This window comes from Callithrix jacchus, chromosome 6, assembly GCF_049354715.1.
Source record: "Callithrix jacchus isolate 240 chromosome 6, calJac240_pri, whole genome shotgun sequence".
Classification (NCBI taxonomy): Eukaryota; Metazoa; Chordata; class Mammalia; order Primates; family Cebidae; genus Callithrix; species Callithrix jacchus.
Window position 1 is genome coordinate 7,883,290 of NC_133507.1, and position 24,771 is coordinate 7,908,060.

At 45.3% G+C, this 24,771-nt stretch overlaps 1 protein-coding gene and 1 long non-coding RNA gene across 13 annotated transcripts in view; one reads left to right on the forward strand and one right to left on the reverse strand.

Moving 5' to 3' along the window:
* The window catches only part of LOC103793584 (uncharacterized), an 85,842-nt gene extending 67,144 nt beyond the window's left edge, over positions 1-18,698 (reverse strand). For 7 of the 12 annotated variants that reach the window (XR_013536574.1, XR_013536575.1, XR_013536576.1 and 4 more), the window contains exons 1-3: positions 18,403-18,698; positions 17,162-17,257; positions 5,880-5,963 (exon numbers count right to left, since the gene is read on the reverse strand). Coding sequence is in view for 5 of the 12 variants with exons in the window: in XM_078375955.1 (XP_078232081.1) it covers positions 5,880-5,963; positions 17,162-17,257; positions 18,403-18,698 (476 nt within the window). In the remaining 7 variants the exon portion in view is untranslated. The remainder of the gene's footprint in view (positions 1-5,879; positions 5,964-17,161; positions 17,258-18,402) is intronic. The other 5 variants (XR_008482364.2, XR_008482370.2, XR_008482368.2 and 2 more) reach the window with 3 other exon arrangements.
* The window catches only part of LOC118154756 (uncharacterized), a 29,556-nt gene continuing 23,352 nt past the window's right edge, over positions 18,568-24,771 (forward strand). Inside the window, exon 1 of the long non-coding RNA XR_004744999.3 lies at positions 18,568-18,768. This is a non-coding gene — a long non-coding RNA (uncharacterized LOC118154756). The remainder of the gene's footprint in view (positions 18,769-24,771) is intronic.

Below are 24,771 nucleotides of genomic sequence, written 5' to 3' on the forward strand. Positions count from 1 at the left end.
ACTTCTGTGTTTCAAAGGACAACGGCGAGGAAGTTAAAATACAAGCACAGAATGAAAGAAAATATTTGCAAATTATCACATCAACTCAACAACAAAAACACAAAGAACACAACTGAAAAGTGGACAAAGGATTAGAACAGACGTTTCTCCAACGAATACAAATGGGCCAATAAGCACACAAAAAGATGTTCAACATCGTTAGCCAGCGGGGAAATGCAAATCTAACCACATGAGACACCACTTCACACCCAACAGGAAATCTGGACTTCAAACATACAGGTGGTAAGTGATAACAATTTGAAACACATCAAAAAAGATGCGGCCGGGCGCCGTGGATCACGCCTATAATCCCAGCACTTTGGGAGGCCGAGCCGGGTTAAGAGACCGAGACCATCCTGGTCAGCATGGTAAAACCCTGTCTCTACTAAAAATACAAAAATTAGCTGGGCATGGTGGCGCGTGCCTGTAATCCCAGCTACGCGGGAGGCTGAGGCAGGAGAATTGCTTGAACCCAGGAGGCGGAGGTTGCGGTGAGCCAAGATCAGGCCATTGCACTCCAGCCTGGGTAACAAGAGCAAAACTCGGTCTCAAAAAAAAAAAAAAAAAAAAGATGTGAAGGAATTGTAACTCTCATACACTACTGATGAGTATGTAAATCGATGGAGTCACTTTGGAGAACAGACTGGCAGTTCCTCAGATGGTTACCACATACCCAAGTAATTCCATTTGTAGGCTGAGCACGGTGGCTCACGCCTATAATCCCAGCACTTTGGGAGGCCGAGGCGGGTGGATCATGAGGTCAGGAGTTCAAGATCAGCCTGGCCAAGATGGTGAAACCCCACCACAGCTAAAAATACAAAAATTAGCCAGGTGTGGTAGCAGGCACTTGTAATCCCAGCTACTCGGGAGTCTGAGGCAGAGAACTGCCTGAACCCGGGAGGTGGAGGTTGCAGTGAGCTGAGATTGCCCCACTGCACTCTAGCCTGGGCAACAGAGCAAAACTCCATCTCAAAAAACAAAATCGATTTGTAGGCATATACTGAAGATAAATAAAAACATAAGTCTGCATAAAAACTTGTGCATGGCACATGAATTTGAAAGCAGCGTTATTCATAATATCTAAAAAAGTGAAAACAACCCAAACGTCCACCAACCGATGTATGAATAGAATACAATGTGGTATACATTTCACTGCAGTATCATTTGTCAAGAAGAATAAATGAAGCAGTGGTATATGCTACAGCATGAACGAACCTTGGAAACAGTATGCTAAGCGAAGGAAACTAGCTCCAAAAGACCATACGTTCTATGATTGTACTCTTCTGATATGTCCAGACTCAGCAGGTCTTTACAGATAGAAAGTGGATTGATGGTTGCCAAGGGCTGATGGGATAATGACAAAGGGGTACAGAGTTCGTTCTGGGGAAAATAAAAATGTTCTAAAATGGATAGTGTGATAGATGCACGACCCTATGAATATATGCTAAAAGCCATTTAATCGTGCACTTTAAATGGGCAGATTGCCCAGCATACAAATGAAATCTCAACAAAGCCAGCTATTGAAAGAAGTCACATATAGACATGGAAGTAAACACTTAAAGAGTTCTTCCTGAATTAATCATCATAGAAGTCAGTCCCAGCCGGGCGCACTGGCTCATGCCTGTATTCTCAGCACTTTGGGAGGTTGAGGCAGGTGGATTGCCTGAGCTCAGGAGATCGAGACCAGCCTGGCCAACATGGTGAAACCCTGTCTCTACTAAAACACAAAAAATTAGCTGGGCGTGACGTGACGGCACATGCCTGTAATCCCAGCTACTGGGGAGGTTGAGGCAGGAGAATCACTTGAACCCAGGAGGGGGAGGTTGCAGTGAGTCAAGATCACACCACTGCACTCCAGCCTGGGCTCCGTCTCCATAAAAAAAAAAAATTAGTCACAAATTACTAATCCAGTCAGAAAAAACTGGGATCAGCCAGGCATGGTACTTCATGCCTGTAATCCCACCATTCCAGAGCTGTGGGAGGCCAAGGCAGGAAGATTGCTTGAGCCCAGGAGTTCAAGAACAGCCTGGAAAACATGGCGAGGTGCCGTCTCTGAAAAAAGAGAAAGAAATTGAGTTCACTGGGAAATTGCAAACTTAGAGGAACACTAAATGCACACTACGGCAAGGCATTATCAGAGACACTCAGAAATGGAGCATATGGAAAAGGAAATAAATCCATGGCCCTCCAATTTACAGAACTCACTTCAAACCTTAAAGCCAGGGATGATGAGACGTGAGAATTCTGTTTCTCAGTTAACCTAGAATCAAGTCTAAAACGGTGAAAAAAATAGATGTAGATGCTGCCAATAGCAGGGACTTTGGAAAAATGTGTCCAGCATCAGAGGAGGAGGCAAGGTAAAAGGATTTTGAAAAGAAAAGTCAAAGAAGGCAAGGCAGTCAGACACCAGGCGCGTTTATCCGTCAAACCATAAAGCACGAATGTCGAAAACCACAGCGATGACAGTTCCCTGCAACCTCACCGAAGCTGCCAAATTACAGTAGCTTGTTCGTGGTGGGGAACCAGTCATTTTCTCACGCGATTACCATATTTCTAAAAAGCATAATAGTTTTGTTGGAAATGCTCAGTATTTTATTGATGTGGGGTACTAGAACAAGACACGATTTATCTCAGAGTGAAACAGGTGAGGTTTTTCCTGACTGTGGCAGGTCACATTTGAAGCAGGGCAAATGTCAGATTTATCCTTTTGGTCTTGTCTTGAAAGCAAAAGGCTGGTTGTAGCCAACAGAGCTCTTGCTGGCATAATTCCAAAGGCCATAAGAGTTCTTGGCTATGTCTTCTGTTCTCTCGTTCAGAAGAAAAGAAATCACTGATTGGATTAGCTTTCTACTGATGCCTAATAAATCACATCAAAATAGCAGTTTAAAACAGCACCTGCTAATCACCTCACCGTTCTGGAGGTCAGAAGTCCAGGTGGCTTGACTGGCTTCTCTGCTTCGAGGTCTCATGAGGCTGACATCGAGGTGTTGGCCAGGCGGGGTTTTTATCTGAAGGCTCCGGGAAGAACCCATTTCCTGCTTGCTCGGGATGCTGGCAGAGTTCTTTTCTATGCAGCTGTAGGACTGGGGACCTTGTTTCCTTTCTGGTTGCCAGCTAGCGGTGAAGAGCCACAGTCCTCCTCTATGTGAAGCCCTGTGTGTCTTCAAACCAGTGGTGGCACTTCTCTTCCTTCTTGTGGTCGGGCTCTTTCTTCTTCTGCCTTCTCTTCTACCTCCCTCTTCTCCCATCAGCTAGGGAAAGTCCTCTATATTTAAGGACTTATGTAATTAGATTAGGCTCACACAGATAATCTCATAGGTTAATCTCTGAATCTTCAGGCCAGCTGACTTGGGACCTTAATTGCGACTACAAAATCCCTTCGTGGCGGTGCCTGGATGAACGTTTGCCCAATAACCAGGGATGGGAACCTTGGAGCATGGAGGCCCTTTTAGGACTCTGCCCACCACATATATAGACATAAAGACACACGAAGGCCTATTTCTAGTTGACACAAGTGCCACTCTGTCTATCGTGAACCCCACAGCAATAAAACTATCAGTCACTCAGAGAAATCAGTGGGTTACTACAGTGGGTATTTCAAACCCACTTCTCTACCCATAGCCTTGGCCAACATACAAGGACCAACAGAAGAAAACACTGATTTCTCCTCCATGGCTTCGTGCCTCTCAACCCACCTTGCAGAGGCCCTTTATATAAATGCAGCTGTCAGATTAAGTGCCCACCTGAAAGACCATTCTTGGAAAATAAAGAACCACTAGAAACCCAATTTCACAGCATGCTATTTCTGCACTGACTTTCTCAAACTTGCCTAGACTGTCACTCTTGAAACTGTAGGTAACTTCCTCCAGCTGGCACATTGCATTTATGAGCAAAAGCTCTGTTGGTGGAGGACATACAATAGGAATGGAGCTTAAAAAGACACAGGTGGGTCCTCCCAAGTCCTTGCGTAAGCCACTCTAATGTCCTCTGAAAGTAGAAGTTGTTCAGGAATAAAACCAATTATACATTTGCAGATCAAAAACTGCTTACAGAACCCTGTGTATTGCCTTTCTACAAACCTAATGGAAAGGGAAGGATGCTCATTTGTTCAAGACTTAAGAAACATTCTTAAAGTTATTCCCAGATTTCCCACAGTGCCCCATTCTAACGCTATTCTATCTCCAGTTCCACTTACAAGGCAATAGTTCACTGTGGTAGACCTTTCTCAGCCTTCCTTGTCATCTCCGTAAACATAGTCGATAGGTATTTTCTTTATTTGGAATGATTAAGAGTCTACAGGTATTTGGGCAGTAATACCTCAGAAACACCTCATATTCCTTCCAGTCCTTTTTTTTTTTTTTTTTTTTTTTTGGACCGGGTTGAGTTCCATTACCAAGCTGGAGTAAGGTGGCTCGATCTCAGCTCACTGCAAACTTTGCCTCCTGGGTTCAAGCGATTCTCGTGCCTCAGCCTCCCAAGTAGCTGGGATTACAGGCACGCGCTGCCACACCCACCTAGTTTTTGTATTTTGAGTAGAGATGGGGTATCAGCATGTTGGCCAGGATGGTCTCAATCTCCTGACCTTGTAATCTTCCCGCCTCAGCTTCCCAAAGTGTTGGGATTACAGGCGTGAGCCACTGCACCTGGCCATTCCTTCCAGTCTTTAAATCATGATTTAAAGGACATAACACTCCCAAAAGGTTACAATTTCATTCAATATAGAAGACTTGCTCTCATGTATACCTCTCCTGGAAAGCCCTCAAAAGGACTCAGTCCACCTCCTAAAGGAGCAAGTGGCTAAATATGATAAAGCCTCAAAGAAAAAATGACAATTTTGCCAAGAGGTGGTATATGATTTAAGAGGTGACCTCTCCACCAACAGGCATGCTCTATCCAAAAATAGGACACTCATGGGATTTGGGAAACTTGAGAGGTATGAAAAGCAATTGATTCCCAATTTTTCCAGCATAACTTGACTCCTCCACAAACTTACCAAAAACAAGCAACCAGAAAAGTTCCCTGATGAAACTGACCTTGCGTCTCTGAAAACTGTCACAGCAGGCCCAATACCAGCTCTAGCTCAACAACATCTTCATTTACCTTACACCCTTTTGGCAACATTTCCTTTGGCTGAAGCAAAAAGGAGGCGGCATGGGGAACCAAAAACAGGCTTTGGTTCAACAACATGGGAAGCACCAGAAACCAGCCCGGATTTAGGCACTTCTCTAGACTCAGTGGCTAGAGTTTTCTTCCTTGTTATGTGCCTTAACGGTGGTTGCAAAACGGTCAGTGCTTCTGTAGATATTATCCTTGTTGCACCATGAACCCCACGGGCCGCACCTGCTGTTCATTCCTTACTACCAACGAGCAACAGCCAAGACGGCTCTGCAAGCCCATCAGCTAGGGCTGGCTGCTGCTGCTGGCCTCTCACGTTACCATCTGTCAGTCTTATCATCTCAGTCTCGCAGCACTGCCGCCACCACCTGAAGAAGAACCCGGGACTATAACACAGCAACCATGAAGTTGAGTATCTCCAAGGAAGATCTAGCTGATGTTCTAAAGAATCTGGAGCAAGCATTCTTTTTTTTTTTTTTTTTTTAATTTTTTATTGGATTTTAGGTTTTGGGGTACATGAGCAGAGCATGTAAGACAGTTGCATAGGAACACACATGGCAGTGTGCTTTTCTTTCCTTCTCCCCTTCACCCACATTTGGCATTTCTCCCCAGGCTATCCCTCCCCACCTCCCCCTCCCACTGGCCCTCCCCTTTTCCCCGCAATAGACCCCAGTGTTTAGTACTCCCCTTTCTGTGTCCATGTGTTCTCATTTTTCATCACCCACCTATGAGTGAGAATATGCGGTGTTTCATTTTCTGTTCTTGTGTCAGTTTCCTGAGGATGACGTTCTCCAGATTCATCCATGTCCCTACAAACGACACAAACTCATCATTTCTGATTGCTGCATAATATTCCACGGTGTATATGTGCCACATTTTAGAATTTACAAAGAACTCAAATGGATTTACAGGAAAAAAACAAACAAGCCCATTCAAAAGTGGGCAAAGGATATGAACAGACACTTTACGAAAGAAGACATACATGAGGCCAACAAACATAAAAAAATGCTCATCGTCACTGGTCATCAGAGAGATGCAAATCAAAACCACAGTGAGATACCATCTCACGCCAGTTAGAATGGCGATCATTAAAAAATCTGGAGACAACAGATGCTGGAGAGGATGTGGAGAAAAAGGAACACTTTTACACTGTTGGTGGGAGTGTAAATTAGTTCAACCATTGTGGAAGACAGTGTGGCGATTCCTCAAGGCCTTAGAAATAGAAATTCCATTTGATCCAGCAATCCCATTACTGGGTATATATCCAAAAGACTATAAATCGTTCTACTATAAGGACACATGCACACGAATGTTCATTGCAGCACTGTTTACAATAGCAAAGACCTGGAATCCACCCCAATGCCCATTGATGATAGACTGGATTGCAAGCATTCTTTTTAAATGATCAAGGTCAATACCACTGGAGTTATGCAGTGACAACATAAAGCCGTATTAGGGCCAGGAGCAGTGGCTCATGCCTGTAATCCCAGCACTTTGGGAGGCCGAGGCAGGCGGATCACCTGAGGTCAGGAGTTCAAGACCAGCATGGCCAACATGCTGAAACCCCATCTCTACTAAAACTACAAAAAATTAGCCGGGTGTGGTGGCGTGCACCTGTAGTCCTAGCTACTTGGGAGGCTGAGGCAGGAGAATTGCTTGAACCCAGGAGGCAGAGGCTGCAGTGAGACAAGACCGCGCCATTGCACTCTAGCCTGGGCAACAACATAAACTCTGTCTCAAACAAACAAACAACAACAAAGAAAAACTGTATTAGAAGATACCTTTCACTCAAAGTTGAGCCAGCTCAAATACTAGAACTAGTAGCCCTTACCAGAGCTGGTGTCGAAAGGAACACACGTACACACACACACACACACACACACACACACACACACACACAGCTATTATGCCTTCGGTGTTGTACATAATTTGGTGATACTGTGGCACTGAAGGAATAGCTGACCTCATCAGGGAGGCCTAAAAAATGGAGAAGAAATAGATTTATTAGAAGCATGCCCAAAAGGCATACAATTAAAAGTGAAGGCACATAGTACAAGCAACAATAAGGTGACGGGATTGCATTGGCAGATATTAAACAAAGGAAGTACACTTTTCCCCTTGCTCTTAGGAGTTATTCATGATGAAGAAAATGTAAAAAAAAAATTGTTTTTTTTTAACACACAATTTTTTTCAGACAGAGTATTTAACCCTAGATTCAGAAAACAGAAACACTGGGCCAGGCATGGTGGCTCACACCCATAATCTCAGCACTTTGGGAGGCTGAGGCAGGCAGATCACCTGAGGTCAGGAGTTTGAGACCAGCCTGGCCAACATGGTGAAACCCTGTCTCTAATAAAAATACAAAAACTAGCCAGGCGTGCTGATGTATGCCATCTACTCGGGAGGCTGAGGCAGGAGAATGGCTTGAAGCTGAGAGGCGGAGGTTGCAGTGAGCGGAGACTGCGCCACAGCACTCCAGCCTGGGTGACGGAGTAAGACTCTGTCTCAAAGAAAAGAAAATAGAAACACTGGTTAAAATCAGGTTGTTGGATCAATTTCAGTAGTCTCTAATGCAGCAAGGCTGGCCACCTGGTTACACCAAAAAACTGAGGAAAACATTGACCAAAATGCACAACGCTGCTTCCACCACGAATAAATTAGTGGGGACACTTCCCCTCGGTAGCTAGAGATGTGAAAGGCCTATGCCTCATCTGTACTATCATAACCACACCCCCACACAAAAAGAAAAACCGTGATGGTGGGACACAGACAGCCTGAGCCATATCCCAGAGGACTTTGAAACACTTAAAGATGGGTTTTATCCACTTTCCCAATTCACCAGATGACGCACATGTACTAGGGTTGCCTGTAAATTCTCTGAAGGTGAGCTCTTCTCAAGTAGAAAAGCCACTGCAACAACTAAACTAAAAAATAAATCAAGTTAGGCAATGGTTTTTCCCACCTGGGAGGTGAACCTTACTAAAGTTAAAGGCACTCATTTACTGGAGTAGTCATAAAGGAACTTGGAGAGCTGTTACTAGTTCATCAAAAATCTAGGCCAGGCACGGTGACTCACACCTGTAATCCCAACACTCTGGGAGGCTGAGGCAGGTGGATCACCTGAGGTCAGGAGTTCAAGACCAGCCTGTACAACATGGTGAAATCTCATGAACTAAAATACAAAAATTAGCCGGGTGTGGTGGTACATGCCTATAGTCCCAGCTACTTGGGAGGCTGAGGCAGGAGAATCAGTTGAATCTGGGAGGCAGAGGTTGCAGTGAGCTGAGATCATGTCATTGCACTCCAGCCTGGGCAACAGAGTGAGACTCCACCTCAAAAAAAAAGAAATCTTGTTACCCTTACCCTCCACAGTTCCCAAGACAGGTAGCGGTACAAATGTAACTACACAACTGAAGTTGGCAGTGATGTGTGCCTACTACCCCAGCTATCTGGAAGCTTTTTGTTTTTCTTTTTTCTTGTTTCTGGCTTTCTGTCCTGCTTTGGAGGCAGGAAAACTGCTTGAGGCCAGGAGTTCAAGAGCAGCCTGGGCAACATAGTGAGGTCCTGTCTCCAAAAAAATAAAACAAAGTACAATACATTAGCCAGGGATGATGTCATGCCCCTGCAGTCCCAACCACTTGGGAGGCTGAGGTGAGAGGATCACTTGAGCCCAGGAGTTTGAGACTGCAGTGAGCTATAATTGCACTACTGCATGCCAGCCTGGGCAACAGATAAAGACCTCTGTCTCTGAAACACAAAAATAATAAAACTGGTTAAGTTATCTGAAGCTCTTAAACATCCCCGTAGCTGAGATTTTTACCCCTAGTGGACATCAGGTCAGCCTGTTCTGGAACTTATAGACTGTAACCTTATGAATTAACAAGTACAAAAGACCCATGCACCTGTAAATTTTACCATTTGTTATTGATTTGACCTTGCTTCAGGAAGACCTAGCTAAATACTGTCAAAGAGAAATTCAATAATTATTCTTATCTTCCATGAGTGCAAACTAGATTTTCAAAAACCTCACCCTCAGAGCCTCTACACTCCTTCAATCTTGGTATTAGGTATTCTGGAAAACACACCAGTTAGAAATATTCTCTGGAGACACTCTGGAAAGGATTCTAGGAAGGAGATGGCAGAAATGGCCCATCTAGAGTGGCTGTTGCCAAGATGCCAGATGCAGCAGGAAGGCAGGCCCCATCCCCAGGAGCAGGCCAGACCCCTGCCCTTCCCGGTGCCTCTGCACTGCCTTCCCAGGTACAACACCCAGCCATGTCTACAGTCTGCACCCTTGGGGGCCTGGGAAGCTCCCTGTCTCCACAGGCTCAGGGGATTCTGCTCCACTGCCTGGTCTCTCCCAGCTCTCAGCACCCACTTTGATCTTGGAGTAGGGTTGGGGCCAAGCCTGGGCACTGTCACAGCCCAACTGGGTGTATATACACTTGGGGCAGCACTCACACACAGCTACCTGCCACCTCAGCTCCCTACAGGCTTTGGGCGCCCACGAGCATGGGAGGGCAAGCCAAGGAGGGCCTGAGGGCAGCTTGGTGCTGGCCTGCAGGTGCCCCTTGGCTCAAGCAGCCTGGGTGCCATGGACAGCAGCAGGAGGCAGACAGGTTCCTTGGTGGAAGGGGGTAGGTCCCCAGTGAAGCCCTACCTTCAGGCTGAGGAAGGCCTGAAGCCTGGGGGCTAGGCTGCCAGTCCTGTGGACTGGAGAGGAACTCATGGTGCTTTTTCCTAGGCCTGCCCATAGCTGCCCATGGACCAATCAGCATGCACTTCCCTGCTCTGAGGCCCATAAAAGCCCCAGGCTCAGCCAGAGCAGGAGAGATGATAAGATGACAAGCTGCAGAGAGGGACTTCCCACTCCAGCAATCAACTACCTGTAGAGAGGAGCAACACACCCCAGGGCCTCCTTTCTGCTAAGAGCTGTGGAGATGGCAGGATGACCTCCCAGTTGGAGAATTCACATTCATTGCACACTGAAAGTAGAACTTACGCTTTGAAGGCAACATTTCATATAAAATCTGTACTGAATCTGGCCAGTTTTTAACTGTGGAAGGACTTGCATTAATAAGAACTTGGATGCATTTTTAAATTCCCCATTGCTGTGAAGCATGTTTTACACCAGTCTGCTGCTCTCAATGGAAGGCAAATCTATTTGGGGGGATTGGAAATGGTGAGATCCATATCTCTATGTAAGGTATCTTTCCTTATCTTGCAGTATACAAAATCTCTATTGCCATGGTAATCATTTCAAATAAAACTATATTTGCACTATAGGCTAAAAAAAAATGAGCCTGAACTTTCTTGATGAAGTGTTACTAGACAACAGAATTGCCTTTGATTATACACTAACAGAGCACAGTGGTATTTGTGTCCTGACTAATACCTCCTATGCAGCTGGATCAATGAGAGTTCCTCACATAAAATTCAAGGACAAGCCAACCGGTTGTCCAAAGTGGGATAATGCATACAGCTGAAACCTAGTCTCATGGCTTGAGTTTGACAAAAGGAGGGGTACTTTGTAACTATTCATTATGCTGTTTCTATCTCTGTTTCTAATCATTGCTGCTCTCAAATGATTTCCAAACAGGTTCTGAAATGCTGCTGTACCATCTCTACAAACATCACGTGATCCTAAACGGAAAGGGTTCTAAAGTGGCTCTGAAAAAACACAACTGAATTCTGAAAAATTAGCACCTTTGGTAGAGAGTGATGATGACCCCAATTCTTCATCCCTCCAGTAGCCTCAGCTTTTTCCATGTGCCCCTTCTCTTTGAGACACAGGACCCCAGGACCACAGGACCCCAGGACCACAGGACCACAGGACCACAGGACCCCAGGACCCCAGGACCACAGGACCACAGGACCACAGGACCACAGGACCACAGCTGAGAGTTTAACAGGGAAAACACTCTGGCAGCACAACCCTAATCTATGCACAAGGTAAAACTAGAGAATTTTGAATCTTGTGGTTCACTGACAGTAGCCATAGCAACAGCAGAACCCAAGCCCAACTCAAATATCACCTATATTGACTCAGCTCCCCATACTAAAAGCGTAGCAGAAGAGGATGTGTTCCCATTTCTATGCAAAATGCCATTCACTTAAGCCCTTACTGTGCAACACACCATGTTTGGCTTTCAACTAAAACTTACAAGACACACAAGAAAGCAAGAAACAGAACAATCAACAGAGCCAGACTTAGGTATGACTGGATGTTGGAACCGTCAGACAGGAAATTCAAGATAACTATGATTAATATGTTGAAGCCTTGTGGAAAAGTTGACAACATACGTGAACAGATGAGGAATTTCAACCAAAAAATAAAAACTATGAGAAAGAATCAAATGGAAATGCTAGAATTAAAACAAACAAACAAATAATAGAAAAAGACCAGGAATAGTGGTGCATGCCTGTAATCCCAGCTACTCAGGATGCTGAGGCATGAGAATTGCTTGAACGAGGGAGGCGGAGATTGCAGTGAGCTGAGATCATGCCACTGCACTGTAGCCTGGGTGACAGAGCAAGATTCTGTCTAAAACAAACAAACAAAAAGAATCTATGCAGGCCAGCAGGCCAGAGGTATAACATTTTTAAAGTGCAGAAAGAACAAAGCTCCCACCTTTGAATTCTATACCCAGTGAAAATATCTTACAAAAATTAAGAACAAATAAAGAATTTTTCAGATAAACAAAAATTGAGAGAATTCGTTACTTGAAAATCTATACTATTAATACAAGAAATGTTCAAGGAATTTTTTTTTTTTTTTGAGACAGAGACTCGCTCTCTCACCCAGGCTGGAGAGCAGTGGTGTGATCTTGGTTCACTGCAACCTCTACCTCCCAGTTTCAAGCAATTCTCATGCCTCAGCCTCCTGAGTAGCTGAGACTACAGACATGCACCACCATACCTGGCTAATTTTTTATATTTTTAGTAGAAACGGGGTTTCACCATGTTGCCTGAGCTGGTCTTGAACTCCTGAGTGCAAGCAATCTGCCTGTCTCAGCCTCCCAAAGTGCTAGGATTACAGGTTTGCACCACTGTGCCTGGCCAGGAAATTTTTAAAGTAGAAGCATTCTGATAGCAGACAGAAACTTGACTGACACAGCAAATGGAAAGTTACTCAACATAATTTACAATTACTTGCCAGGGAAGTGCAAATTAAAACCACAGTGAGATACCACTACACACCTATTAGAATGGCTAAAAACCTGACACCACCAACTGCTAGCAAGGACGGGGTACAACACTCATATCTTGCTGGTAGGAAAGTAAAATGGTAAAGCCACTCTGAAAAACAGGTTCATTCGTTTCTTTTAAAGTTAAACATGTACTTACCACTTGACCCAGTAATCTCACGGCTAGATATTACCCGAGTGAAATGAAAACTGATCTTCACACAAAAACCTGTACGCAAATGTTTAAAGCAGCTTTATTCATGACCACAAACTCCAGAAATAGCCCAAATGTCCATCACCTTGTGATCAGATCACCAAATTGTGGCATATATGTGTGAAATACTATATATATGATGAAATATTACTCATCAACAAAAAGGAATGAACTACAGATACACATAACAGCATGAATGAGTCTCAAATGCCTTCTGCTATTAATACATGAAATAAGTCAGATTCTAAACGTTTGATATGGTAGAATGGGAAAATCTTTTAAACAAATCAGGGGTTGCCAATGGCTAATGATATGGTTTGGCTGTGTCCCCACTCAAATCTCATCTTGGATTATAATTCCCATAATCCCCACGTGTTCTCAGGGGGACCAGGAGATAACTGAATCATGGAGCAGTTTCCCCCATCCTGTTCTTGTGATAGTGAGTTCTCACAAGATCTGATGGTTTAATAAGGGGCTTCCGCCTTCACTGGACATTCATTCTTTTCTCTCCTGCCACCTTGTGAAGGAGGACACGTTTGCTTCCCCTTCTGCCATGACTGAAAATTTTCTGAGGCCTTAGCCTCTCTAGCCTTTCAGAGCTGTGGGTCAATTAAACCTCTTTCCTTTATAAATCACCCAGTCTTGGGTATGTCCTTATAGCGGTGGGATAATTGACAACTGGGAATTTAGGAGCAGATGGTTATCAAAAAGGGGAACAGGGGAAGGTGCAATTTTTAGGAGTGATAGAATCATCGTGCATCTTGATTGTGTGGGTGGTGCGAGCAGTGGTTACACAACTGTATAAGATTCAAATCTCATAGAATTGTCTACTAATGAGAACTTGACTGTATATAAATCACACGTCATTAAATATATAACAAATCAATGAAACAAAAACAATCTACTCAATACAACACCCACGACTGATGTGAATGTGATCTGGACCTGAAAGCTTGATAATTTTCTTATCCTTTCATGTCAACTTTTCATCTCTGAATAAGGTAGGATCATTATAAAGGACTATTAAAAAAACTTAATAATTATAGCAATACTTGCCTGGGATTTGATCAAACATGAATGTGATTTTGCCCAGTCACAGCTGTTAAATAACTCTAAATTTTGAGCAACACATTAGCAAAGGTGATAAACAACAAAGAGTTGATCCTCACCCAACCTAACTGAAAATTCTTTCCCAGCTAAAGAGGGACGAGACTCACCTCACACAACCACATACACACAGATGGATGCATTCTGCCCAGTCCAGGGTGCAAGTTGCAATTCTTAACTGGCAAAATCACAATGAATCTCTCCTTTCTAGCACATAAAGTTCCTGATTTTTTTTTCCCTTTGGGGATTCACTCAATTGAAACAAATAAATATAGTGCTCACATTTTCCATCAGTGGGTGGTCCTTACCTTTCCTTTAATAATACGCCCAGAAAACCACTGTCACCGCTATCCAGGTCATAAAACAGAACAGGACTGGAACCACAGAAAGAAGGCATTTTCCCAAAGCACTACATTCCTGCCTCCCTAAAGGTAACCACTATCAGACTTTTAACATCGTAGACTAGTTTTGCCTTTTTATAGCGTCATACGAATGGCACCATGTGGTATAAAGAATTTTATGCCTCAACCTTATGCTTGTGGGAGTTGTCCACATTACAGCATGAGTAAGTAGCTATTCATTTTTATTAACGTAGGACATTCCATTGCATGAATATGGCACCGCATTTTTTTTTTTTTTTTGAGACAGATGCTTACTCTGTCACCTACACTGGAGTGCAAAGGCGCTATCTCAGCTCACTGCAACCTCTGCCTCTGGGTTCAAGTGATTCTCCTGCCTCAGCCTCCTGAGTAGCTGGGACTACAGGCACACACCACCACGCCCAGCTAATTTTTTGTATTTTTAGTAGAGATGGGGTTTCACCATGTTGCCCAGGCTGGTCTTAAACTCCTGGGCTCAGGCAATCTGCCCGCCTCGGCCTCTCAAAGTGCTAGGATTACAGGCACAAGCACTGCGCCCGACCGCCACTATATTTACGTATCTGCTATCACTGAACATTTACACTGTTTTTGGTTTGCACTATTACAAATAATGCTACAAGGAGCTTTCCATTACACCATGGTTTGAATGTGTCCCCTCCAAAATTCAAGTATTGCCAATGTGATAGTATTAGGAGATGGGACTTTTAAAAGGTGATTACGGCAGGGCACAGTGGCTCACATCTGTAATCCCAGCACTTTGGGAGGCCGAGGCGAGGTGAATCATGAGGTCAGGAGATCGAGACCATCCTGGCCAACATGGTGAAACCCAGTCTCTACTAAAAATACAAAAATTAGCCAGGCGTGGTGGTGTGTGCCTGTAGTCTCTGCTAACCGGGAGGCTGAGGCAGGAGAATCACTGGACCCCGGGAGGCAGAGGTTGCAGTGAGCTGAGATCATACCACTGCACTCCAGTCTGGGTGACAGAGTGAGATTCCATCTCAAAAAAAAGCAATTAAAACAGGAGGGCTCCTTTTTCTAACTGAAATTAGGTGCCCTTCTAGAGGAACCTGATGGAGGGATTTGCTCTCTCTTGCCCTTCTGCTGTCCATCCTGTGAGGACACACACAAAATATCCCTCAGTAGATGCCAGTCACTTGATCTGTGACTTCCCAGCCTCCAGAACTGAGACCTTTTTTTTGTTTGTTTTATGAATTCCTCAGCCCCAGGTATTCTGTCATAGCAGCATGAAACTGACTCAGACATGTGCCTTTTAGATGTGCATCTTTTGGGTTTCAAACCATGTGACTGTATTACCTTCAAAATTGAATCAAAATTTTAAAGTAACAAACAAATTCAGTGAGCATTTCTTTGGATTTCTTTTTGACAAGTAGTAGTGCAAATATACTCTGTGTGACAGCAGGCAGTTTTAAAGCAGCATTTTTTATTTTTACCATTGGCAATTGGAATCCAATAATTACAGTTGACCCTTGAACAACATGGGTTTGAACTGTATGAGTCCACTTCTATGAGGATTTTTTTCAACCCAACAAGGATTGAAAATACAGTATCCATGGGATGTGAAACCTGCATACACAAAGGGCCAACTCTTTAGAGGTGGTTCCAGAAGGCCAACTGCAAGATTTAAGGACGCACGGATTTGGGTATTCTCCGGCGGTCTTGGAACCAGTCCCCCTCAGATACCAAGGGACAACTGTATAATTACTGCAAAGCATTCATGATGTTTACATTAATTAAGGGTGTGGTGGTAACTACAGCATTTTTTTGCTGATTTGTAAAGAATTCTCCGTCTAATGAAAATTAGTAAACAAGGTCAAAGATGTTTTAACTGAGAAAGGAAATTAAAGGTTCATTTGAAAGAATCGGGAGAAATGCATCCTCTGAGAAGATGTAATTTTAATCTCATAAAATTCAGATACCCTCACTGTATTTTAATTCAGCTGACTAATTTATCCTAGATTATACTTTAAAATCTGAGCATAAACAAAAAAGAGGTGTGTACTCTTAGGTTGAGTATTACAATTCAGTAGAATATGTAATCAGTACACACATACACACAAATTTACAAGCCCCCAAGGCTATAACACACAGAAATCATAAAAACAATGGCTCACAGTCTTCACATCATTATTGCTGTCTCCTCTAAGGGCCACTACTAACGTAGTGCGAAAACTGTTGCCCAATGGAATAACTGTTCTTTTCTATTTGAATACAAATGTAGTCAGTGACACATACATTAACCTCTAAAACACCCATGTTTTCCATGTCTATGTCTACCTAAGACATCAGAAAACTATTTACTTAAAGAAAATGGACCAGGCGTGGTGTGCCATGCCTATAATCCCAACACTTTGGGAAGTCAAGGTGGGCAGATCACTTGAGGACAAGAGTTCGAGTGAGATGTCTCAAATACTAAAAATACAAGAATTAGCTGGGAGTGGTGGTGGGTGTCTGTAATCCCAGCTGCTCAGGAGGCTAGGGCTGGAGGACTGCTTGAGCCCAGGATGTGGAGGTTGTAGTGAGCCGAGATCATGCAACTGTGCTCTAGTCTGGGTGATGGCAGTGAAACCCTGTCTCAAAAGAAAAGAAAAGACGGCTGCATGACTGAGTGCTCAGAAAGCTACTCTGCCATGGGTTACTTCAGAAGGAGACCGGAAATGGAGATTCAAGGAGAAGAAACAGGATATAGCTCTGGAAGTGTGAGTTTTGCTGTGTTCTTAATGCACATGCTTCTAAAAAATCAGATGTGAGGATTTTCCCCAAATAAAAATATTTTTTATAATAGGATAAGGTTAGCGTAGTGATATTCACGACCATCCTCTCCCCTCCGTTGTACGGTCTTTGTGATATTCTTGACAGGTCCACCATTTTAGTGGATTAAGCCCTGCAACCTGGCTCCAGGACGAAGACTGCCTCTTCCTCCCAGAAGCCTGCCTGGGATGTACAGGGGCACCTCACCCAGCACTGTGTTCACAACTCTCTCTGCCTGCTCTCTGCTGCCCTTCTGCATCCATGCCATGCACGAGTCCATAAGGACTGGCTCCCGATTGTAACAGTTGCCCAGGAACCCCGTGCCCAGCCCAGCTCAGTTCTGTACTCACCAGGGCACTTGATCAGCTGTAACTGCTCTGGGCCTCAGCCTCTCTATGGAGCACACACACATATGCTCAGTGTGCTTCACAAGGATATAGGGAGAACTTTAGGAGAGAGAGACATGTCTTCTAAGAACCATTTTTAGTAATAAATAGCATGGGGGCAGGTGGGGTGGCTCAAGCCTGTAATCTCAGCACTTTGGGAGGTCAAGGTGGACAGATCACCTGAGGTTAGGAGTTCGAGACCAGCCTGACCAATATGGATAAACCTCATCTCTACTAAAAATACAAAACTAGCCAGGTTTGGTGGCATGTGCCCATAATCCTACAGCATTTTTTTTTTTTTTTTTTTTTTTTTTTTTTTTTTTTTTGCTGATTTGTAAAGAATCAGCGGCGGGAGAATCACTTGAACGCAACAGGCAGAAGTTGCAGTGAGCCGAGATTGCACCATTGCACTCCAGCCTGGGCAACAAGAGCGAAACTTCACCTCAATAAATAAATAAATTAAATGGGTGGGGGAATGAAACCTCATATTTTGACAATAAATTCCTCCTGGCATATATTACAGTCTGACTCATTTTTAAATGTGAATTCCTTTGTGCTATAAACATTAAGTGCTGCGTTTTCTCAATGCTGTGAGCTTTTAATTCTGCGGTATGGCTCTGTGACCGTGATTGTGAGTAGGGACGGCTGCGTTGATGTGTAGGTGGTCATCCCACGCCTTAGATGTGAGAAGTGCACTCTGGTCTGTGGTCGACAGCTAAGTTCCTCTATCTCTTTAAACCTCACTGCACCAAAGTGGAGAAGCCACAGCTGCTGTTTCCCAGTGGGTCCAGGCAGTATCTGAGGTTGGTTTGCAAACCAACCATCATTTTCTGTAGTGGAAAGAGCCTCTTTCTTTTTCTTCTTTAAGATGTAGTTTTGCTCTTGTTGCCCAGGCTGGAGAGCAGTGCTGCAATCTCGGCTCACTGCAACCTCCGCCTCCCAGGTTCAAGCAATTCTCCTGCCTCAGCCTCCCGAGTAGCTGGGATCAGAGGCGCCCGCAACCACACCCGCCTACTTTTTGTATTTTTGATAGAGCTGGAGTTTCGCTATGTTGGCCAGGCTGGTCTCAAACTCCTGACCTCAGGAGATCCACCCGCCTCGGTCTCCCAAGGTGCTGGGATTATAGGCATGAGCCCCCGGGCCTAGCCTCGAGAGTCTTTCTTCTAACTCCCAGGGGGCTTTCTCGTCCCCCCCCCCCATCTCACCTGGTAGGGCTTGTGGTCCAAATGTATGTCATCAAACACAGCTGTTGGTCACTAAACCCATTTCCCGGTTTTCCCTGACGCAGAAACCGAAGATTCCCAGCGTCCCTCGCAGCAGGCGAGGGCACGCTGACGTCACTTCCGGTTCGACCCGGCATAGCCGCTCCCACGCGCCGCGGGACGCTCCCTGCCTGGGTGGGACGCAGATGCCGGAGACCCGAGACTCGGAAGCCGCGGGTGTAAGATGGCGGTGCCGGTGTGGCCTGGGTGCTCACATGGTGGTGTGGAGGAGCCACCATCCCCAACACCAACCCACCCACTGACCCGGACCTGCATCGGACTGTGAGACCTGGGCGGACTCCCTAAAATGTGGGTGCCAGCCTCAGGTTCTTTGCCAGTATTTAGAACTCACTCGGCCTTTTGTCTTTTGATAACGATCTGGGCAAATCTGGCCTGAATGGACCAACCTTCTGCCTTTTGTGTTTCTGGGATGGCACTGTTGGGCACTGCCAGAGAGAAATCTCAAAGTCAGACATTGCGTCGTCTGGGATGCAGCTGTGCCCAGGAATCCTGGTGTGTCCCCAGTCCGGCTTTTTCTGCAGCCTTCTGGAGTGCTATTTCAGGTCTCTGGTTTTCTGAAGCCCTTGAGTCTCTCTACTTCAAAGAGAACATTGCAGTCATAGCTTGGGAACTTGTTCCAAGTGAGGGAGGGGCATCTGTGCCCACCTGTCCATCCTCTCCCACACCTAGAGAGTTCATGGCCAGCCCAGCCCTCTGGGCACTGGCTCTCAGCCAGAGACCTCTGCAGGGGCAGTACCCCACTTCATGCCCTCTTATTCCTGCACCTTTCTCTCTGCTAGAGCCTGTCTTCTGTGGATTTGGCTGTCTTGGAGAAGTTCTCTATCATCAGCAGAGCCTAGTTCCACAGTTAAAAAAAAAAAACCACCATAGCTTTCATGCCCTGAATACCACTTACAGAGCAGTTGCTGGGTACTTGTCATATAGGCAAAATGCAGATCTTGCTCAACTCTTCTGGTGTCTGTCTGCATTAACTGGCCATCACGCTCCCCTAGGTGAAATGGTTCTCTCTAGAGGGGTGACACAGATCATTCATAATGGGTAGCAGACATCAATCGCTATTACTTGTTTTCTTGCTGGTGGTAATGGAGACCTTCCAGGGAACCCTTACACCCCTCTGTCTCTCCTCGTGGGAGGAAAACTGGGCTGTGCTCTGAAATGTCAATCAAGTCATAATTGGAGAGCTGTACTGACTCTGATGAGCTGGCCGAGGTGTCTTTTTTTCCTGAACAGCATGCCGGCTGCCATGCAGCCATTCCTCATGCAGGCAGCAGAGGGGAAAGCTGGGAGTCCACATCTTGGACTCTAACATACTGATTTTTTTCCTGCTTCTGTGGCTAAACACATTTAGAGGACCTTTTCTGAAGGTTTCTATGTTCCATCCGCATTATGCAAACCATAGGTATGTGTATGTTAGGAATGCAAGCAGCCTGTTCACATAATCTTTTTTTTTGAGCCAGAGTCTCACTCTGTTGTCCAGGCAGAAGTGCTGTCATCTTGGCTGACTGCAACCTTCGCCTCCCAGGATCAAACAATTCTCGTGCCTCAGCCTCCTGAGTAGCTGGGATTACAGGCACATGCCACCACACCCAGCTAATTTTTTGTATTTTTAGTAGAGACAGGGTTTCACCATGTTGGCCAGGCTGGTCTCAAACTCCTGACCTCAGGTGATCCTCTAGCCTCTGAACCCAAAGTGAGTTTACCACTGCGTGAGCCACCGCACCTGGCCTACATCATCTTTTGAGAAAAAAAAAAAAAAATTGTTTATACACTTGAATGTCTAATCAGCAATTCAAAGATAACAGGACCCAAACTAAATCCTCAGTATCCCTCCTCCCCAGCCACCTTCGTCCCAGCAGGGTGTCAGCAGCAGCCCAGACCAACGATCTAGCAGTTAGACTTGACAGCTCTCAATCAGCAACATTGCTGACTCCGCTTTCCAAATTTACCCTCATTGTACCTCCTCCCACCCACACCCCTACCCTCACCCAGACTGCCACCATCTTTTCTGGACAGTTACAGTGGCTTTCTACAGGTCACGTCTCCCCCATTGTCTTCTCTTCCGAATTCTATTTTCCATGGACAAGCTAGACTGTTTTGATCATGAAAATCTCACTGTGCTGTTCCCTGCTTACAGTAACCTCCTTTCCCTCGTGGAATCAAATCAGAAGTCCTCGCTGTGCCTGCACCAGCTGCTCTCCAGCATCTTTGCTTCTTGGGCCTGCCAGGCCAGTCCCCATCTCAGCACCTTTGCACTTGTTATTTCCTCTGCCAAGAAAGCTCTTCCCTGAGATATCAGTTCCTGGAGTGGCCTTCCTTGACATCTTAGTTTCCCAGGGCTGCTGTCACCACAGACTGGATGGCGTAAACAACAGAAACATAGTTTTTCACAGTTCTGGAGCCAGAAATCCAAAACCAAGGTATCTGCAGGGCCATGCTCTCTTCCTCTGCAAGCTCTGAGAAAGAATCTGGTGGTTCCCATAAACGGTTAATATTCCTTGCTTTACAATGTGTCATTCCAGTCGCTGCCTGCATTGTCACCTGGCGTTCCCACTATGTGTCTGTGACCCTTCTCTTCTTGTAAAGACACCAGTCATACTGGATTAGGGCCCACTCTAGTTCACCATGACCTCATGTTAACTTGATTACTTCTGTGAAGACTCTATTTCAAAATAGGTGCCAGGCGTTGGGACTTCCAGATATGTTTTTGGGAGACACACTTCAATGCATAAAGTCATTCTATATCCTGTAGATGGAGAACCGCTATTTGCTCTATCACATGGGCTTGTTTTCTTTGCCCCATGGCATTTTCACTATCTGAAACTATGCCCCAAAGGATAGTGGCAGCTAAATTAGAATCTTCCTATCCATTCTCCTTAAAACTGTGCAAATGAGCAAGGAGAGAAAACACCCATTGCTCATGTCTATGTCACATGTAGAAGGCAGAGAAAGAAAAAAGTGGCTAAAAAAAACCGTAAGACCCAGCGGAAGCAAGAGAGCACCCTAGCAATCAATGACAGAAGGAAAAGGGTGTCCTTGTTTAAAGAAACTGCCCTTCACTCTAGCAACAGAAGAGGGAGCAGTTGATCTGCACAACCAATAGGCCGCTCAGCCCCTCGTTCTCCATCGCATTGTCTCCTATTGCCAGTCCAGGGAAATGCAACAGAAATAAACAAGGACAATCACAAAGCAGAAAAGGAGAGCCTCACTTTCTGGCAGAGGGAGCCACTTTGGAAAACAGTTTCTTGAGTCCTCAAAAAATTAAACATATTATTACCATGACCCAGCAATTCCACTCCTAGGTATACCCAAGACAAATGAAGACATGTCCCCACAGAAACTTGGACGTGAATTACAGACTAATTCCTAGCAGTATTACTCTGTAAGAGCCAAAAGGTGGAGGCCAGGCGTGGTGGCTCACGCCCATAATCCCAGCACTTTGGGAGGCTGAGATGGGCAGATCATGAGGTCAGGAGTTCGAGACCAGCCTGGCCAATATGGTGAAACCCCATCTCTACTAAGAAATAAAAAAAAATAGCTGGGCATGGTGACACGTGCCTGTAGTCCCAGCTACTCAGGAGGCTGAGGCAGGAGAATCGCTAAAACCTGGGAGGCGGAGGTTGCAGTGAGCCAAGAGATGGGATAGTCCCATTGCACTCCAGCCTGGGCGACAGAGGGAGACTCTGTCTCAAATTAAAAAAAAAAGGTCAAAAGGTGGAAGCCACTCAAATGCCCATCAACTGATGAATAGAATAACATGTCATCGTATATATCTATACAACTATTTGGCCGTAAATAGGAATGAAATATTGATTGATACTCTAACATGAGTTAACTTTGAAAACATTGCTGGGGTTCAGAAGCTGATGCCCCAAAATATGATGCTTTGTACATGCTGAACTGAAAATGGAGTTTCAAGGTCTCTCCCCTCCCTCCTGCCCCAAAGCAGAGGCTTCTCTGACATTCCCTTGTCTGCCTAAAGTCTGGGCCTACCAAAGAAGAAACAGTCACCTCCAGTCCCTTCCCTGAGTTTGCATTAACTGCACCCATGTCTCAGGAATGAAAACAGAAGTCTGTTAACACAGCTGCACAGACTTCTGTCACAAACCCCCGTCTGCTCTGCAGGCCCAGCAGACTTTGCCTCAGACCGTGGTGCATTCTGCAAGCCCTTTGAATCTTCCCCGGTCATCATTTATTGCCTCTCCACAGAACCCCTCTTCTCCCGCTCCCGTAACCTGTTCTGCCCAGATCCAAGCCCCCATTCTTCCTATAGACGAGCCTCTTCCCCGACTTTGGGGCTTGGGTCTTCATTCTGAAAGCTCTCTTGTCACCTAAAAATATGACTGAATAAATCTGTGTACCTTTTCTCCAATTAATCTGTTCTTTTGAGAGTATTTTTCAGCAAATATTCAGAGGCAAATGGAAAATTTCTCCTTCACCCATAAGCAAAAGCCAGTTACCAAGGACCACATTTTGTCTGGTGCCACTGATAGGAAAGATCCAGAATGGGCAAACGATGGGGACAGAAAGGAGGTTGGAGGTTGCCAGGGCCCGGGCTGGAGGGGCAATGAGGATGACTGCTCATGGATATGGGGTTTATTTTGGGGGATGAAAATGTTTTGCAATTACATAGTGGTGAGGGTTGCACAATTCTGTGAATGCACTAAAAATCACTTTAAAAGGCTGAATTTTATATGTGAATTACATCACATTTTTTTAATGTATGAAAAAAACATTGAAAAAAATATTTTAAAAAAACAAGGCCAGGCACACAGTGGCTCACACCTGTAATCCCAGCACTTTGGGAGGCTGAGGCGGGCAGATCATGAGGTCAGGAGCTTGAGATCAGCCTGACAAACATGTAATCTACTAAAACTACAAAAATTAGCCAGCCATGGTGATGCATGCCTATAATCCCGGCTACTCGGGAGGCTGAGGTAGGAGAATCGCCTGAACCCTAGTGATGGAGGTTGCAGTGAGCCGAGATCACGCCACTGCACTCCCAGCTTGGGTGACAGAAGGAGACTCCACCTCAAAAACAAACAAAAAACCTCTGGCAGATCAAAACCTGGTGTGGTGGCTTAAACACCTGTAATTGCAGCTACTTGAGAGACTGAGTGGGAGGGTCATTTGAGTGCAAGAGGCTGAGACCAGCCTTGGCAACAAACCCCGTCTCAAAAACAAACATAGGCCGAGGGAGGTGGCTCATGCCTGTCATCCCAGCATTTTGGGAGGTCGAGGCTGGTGGATCACTTGGGCTCAGGAGTTCGAGACCAGCCTGGCCAACATGGTGAAAATAGAAACATAAACTGGGCGTGGTAGCAGGTGCCTGTAGTCTCGGCTACGAGGGAGTCTGAGGCAGGAGAATCACTTGAACCCCGGAGGCGGAGGTTGTAGTGAGCTGAGGCAACATCGCCCAGCCTGGGCAACAGAGAGACTCTGTCTCAAAACAAACAACAAATATGAACCACTGGGACAAATCCGGCTGCTATGACCGTTATAGGCTGTTGCCTGTCAATTTTACACTGGCCTCTCACTGTGCTGTGTGTTCATGCTGTATTCTGGATGTGGGGCAGGGAAAACCGCTATGTTGTAACGTCTGTAATGAGATAAACGTTTATCTAATGGGTCAAGTACGCATATATAAAGACTATAAATTGATATAATGGAAAAAAATTAATTACTTAATGCCTAACTTTAGTGGAATCATGACTTCCCCACTGGCTGGAATCTGTGCAGAACGCTGCCCTGGAAGCAAGTTTAATGTCACGGGAGGTTGAAGATGTGGAGAACCATGGGCTCCTTAGCCACAGAGTGTGGTTCCATGCCAGAAAAAATGATGTAACGCAAGACTCAAAGCCAATACACCAAAATATTAACTGTGCTACCTGGGGTGGGAAGTAGATTTGCAAACTGTAGTCGTCCTTGTTTATACGTTTACTCAATTGACGTGTATATTTTGAAATTAGAAAATGTAACTTAAATAAAAAAAGACGCTTCTGCTCCCAGCACCCGGGCAGCGCGCCCACCCTCATCTCGGGGCCCCTGCGTTCTCCCCTCAGCCCGGGGCCCCGGGCCCCCTGCCCCTGCGTTCTCCCCTCAGCCTGGCCGCGGGGCGCTGCACCTTAGCCATGTGGAGCCTCCTGCTCTACAGTGAAATGCAATAGTTTGCATTAAGTAACATTAGAACAAAACCCAAATCGATATTAAAAACCTCCTCCAGCACTTTGGGAGGCTGAGGTGGGTGGATCAGGAGGTCAGGATATCGAGACCATCCCGACCAACATGGTGAAA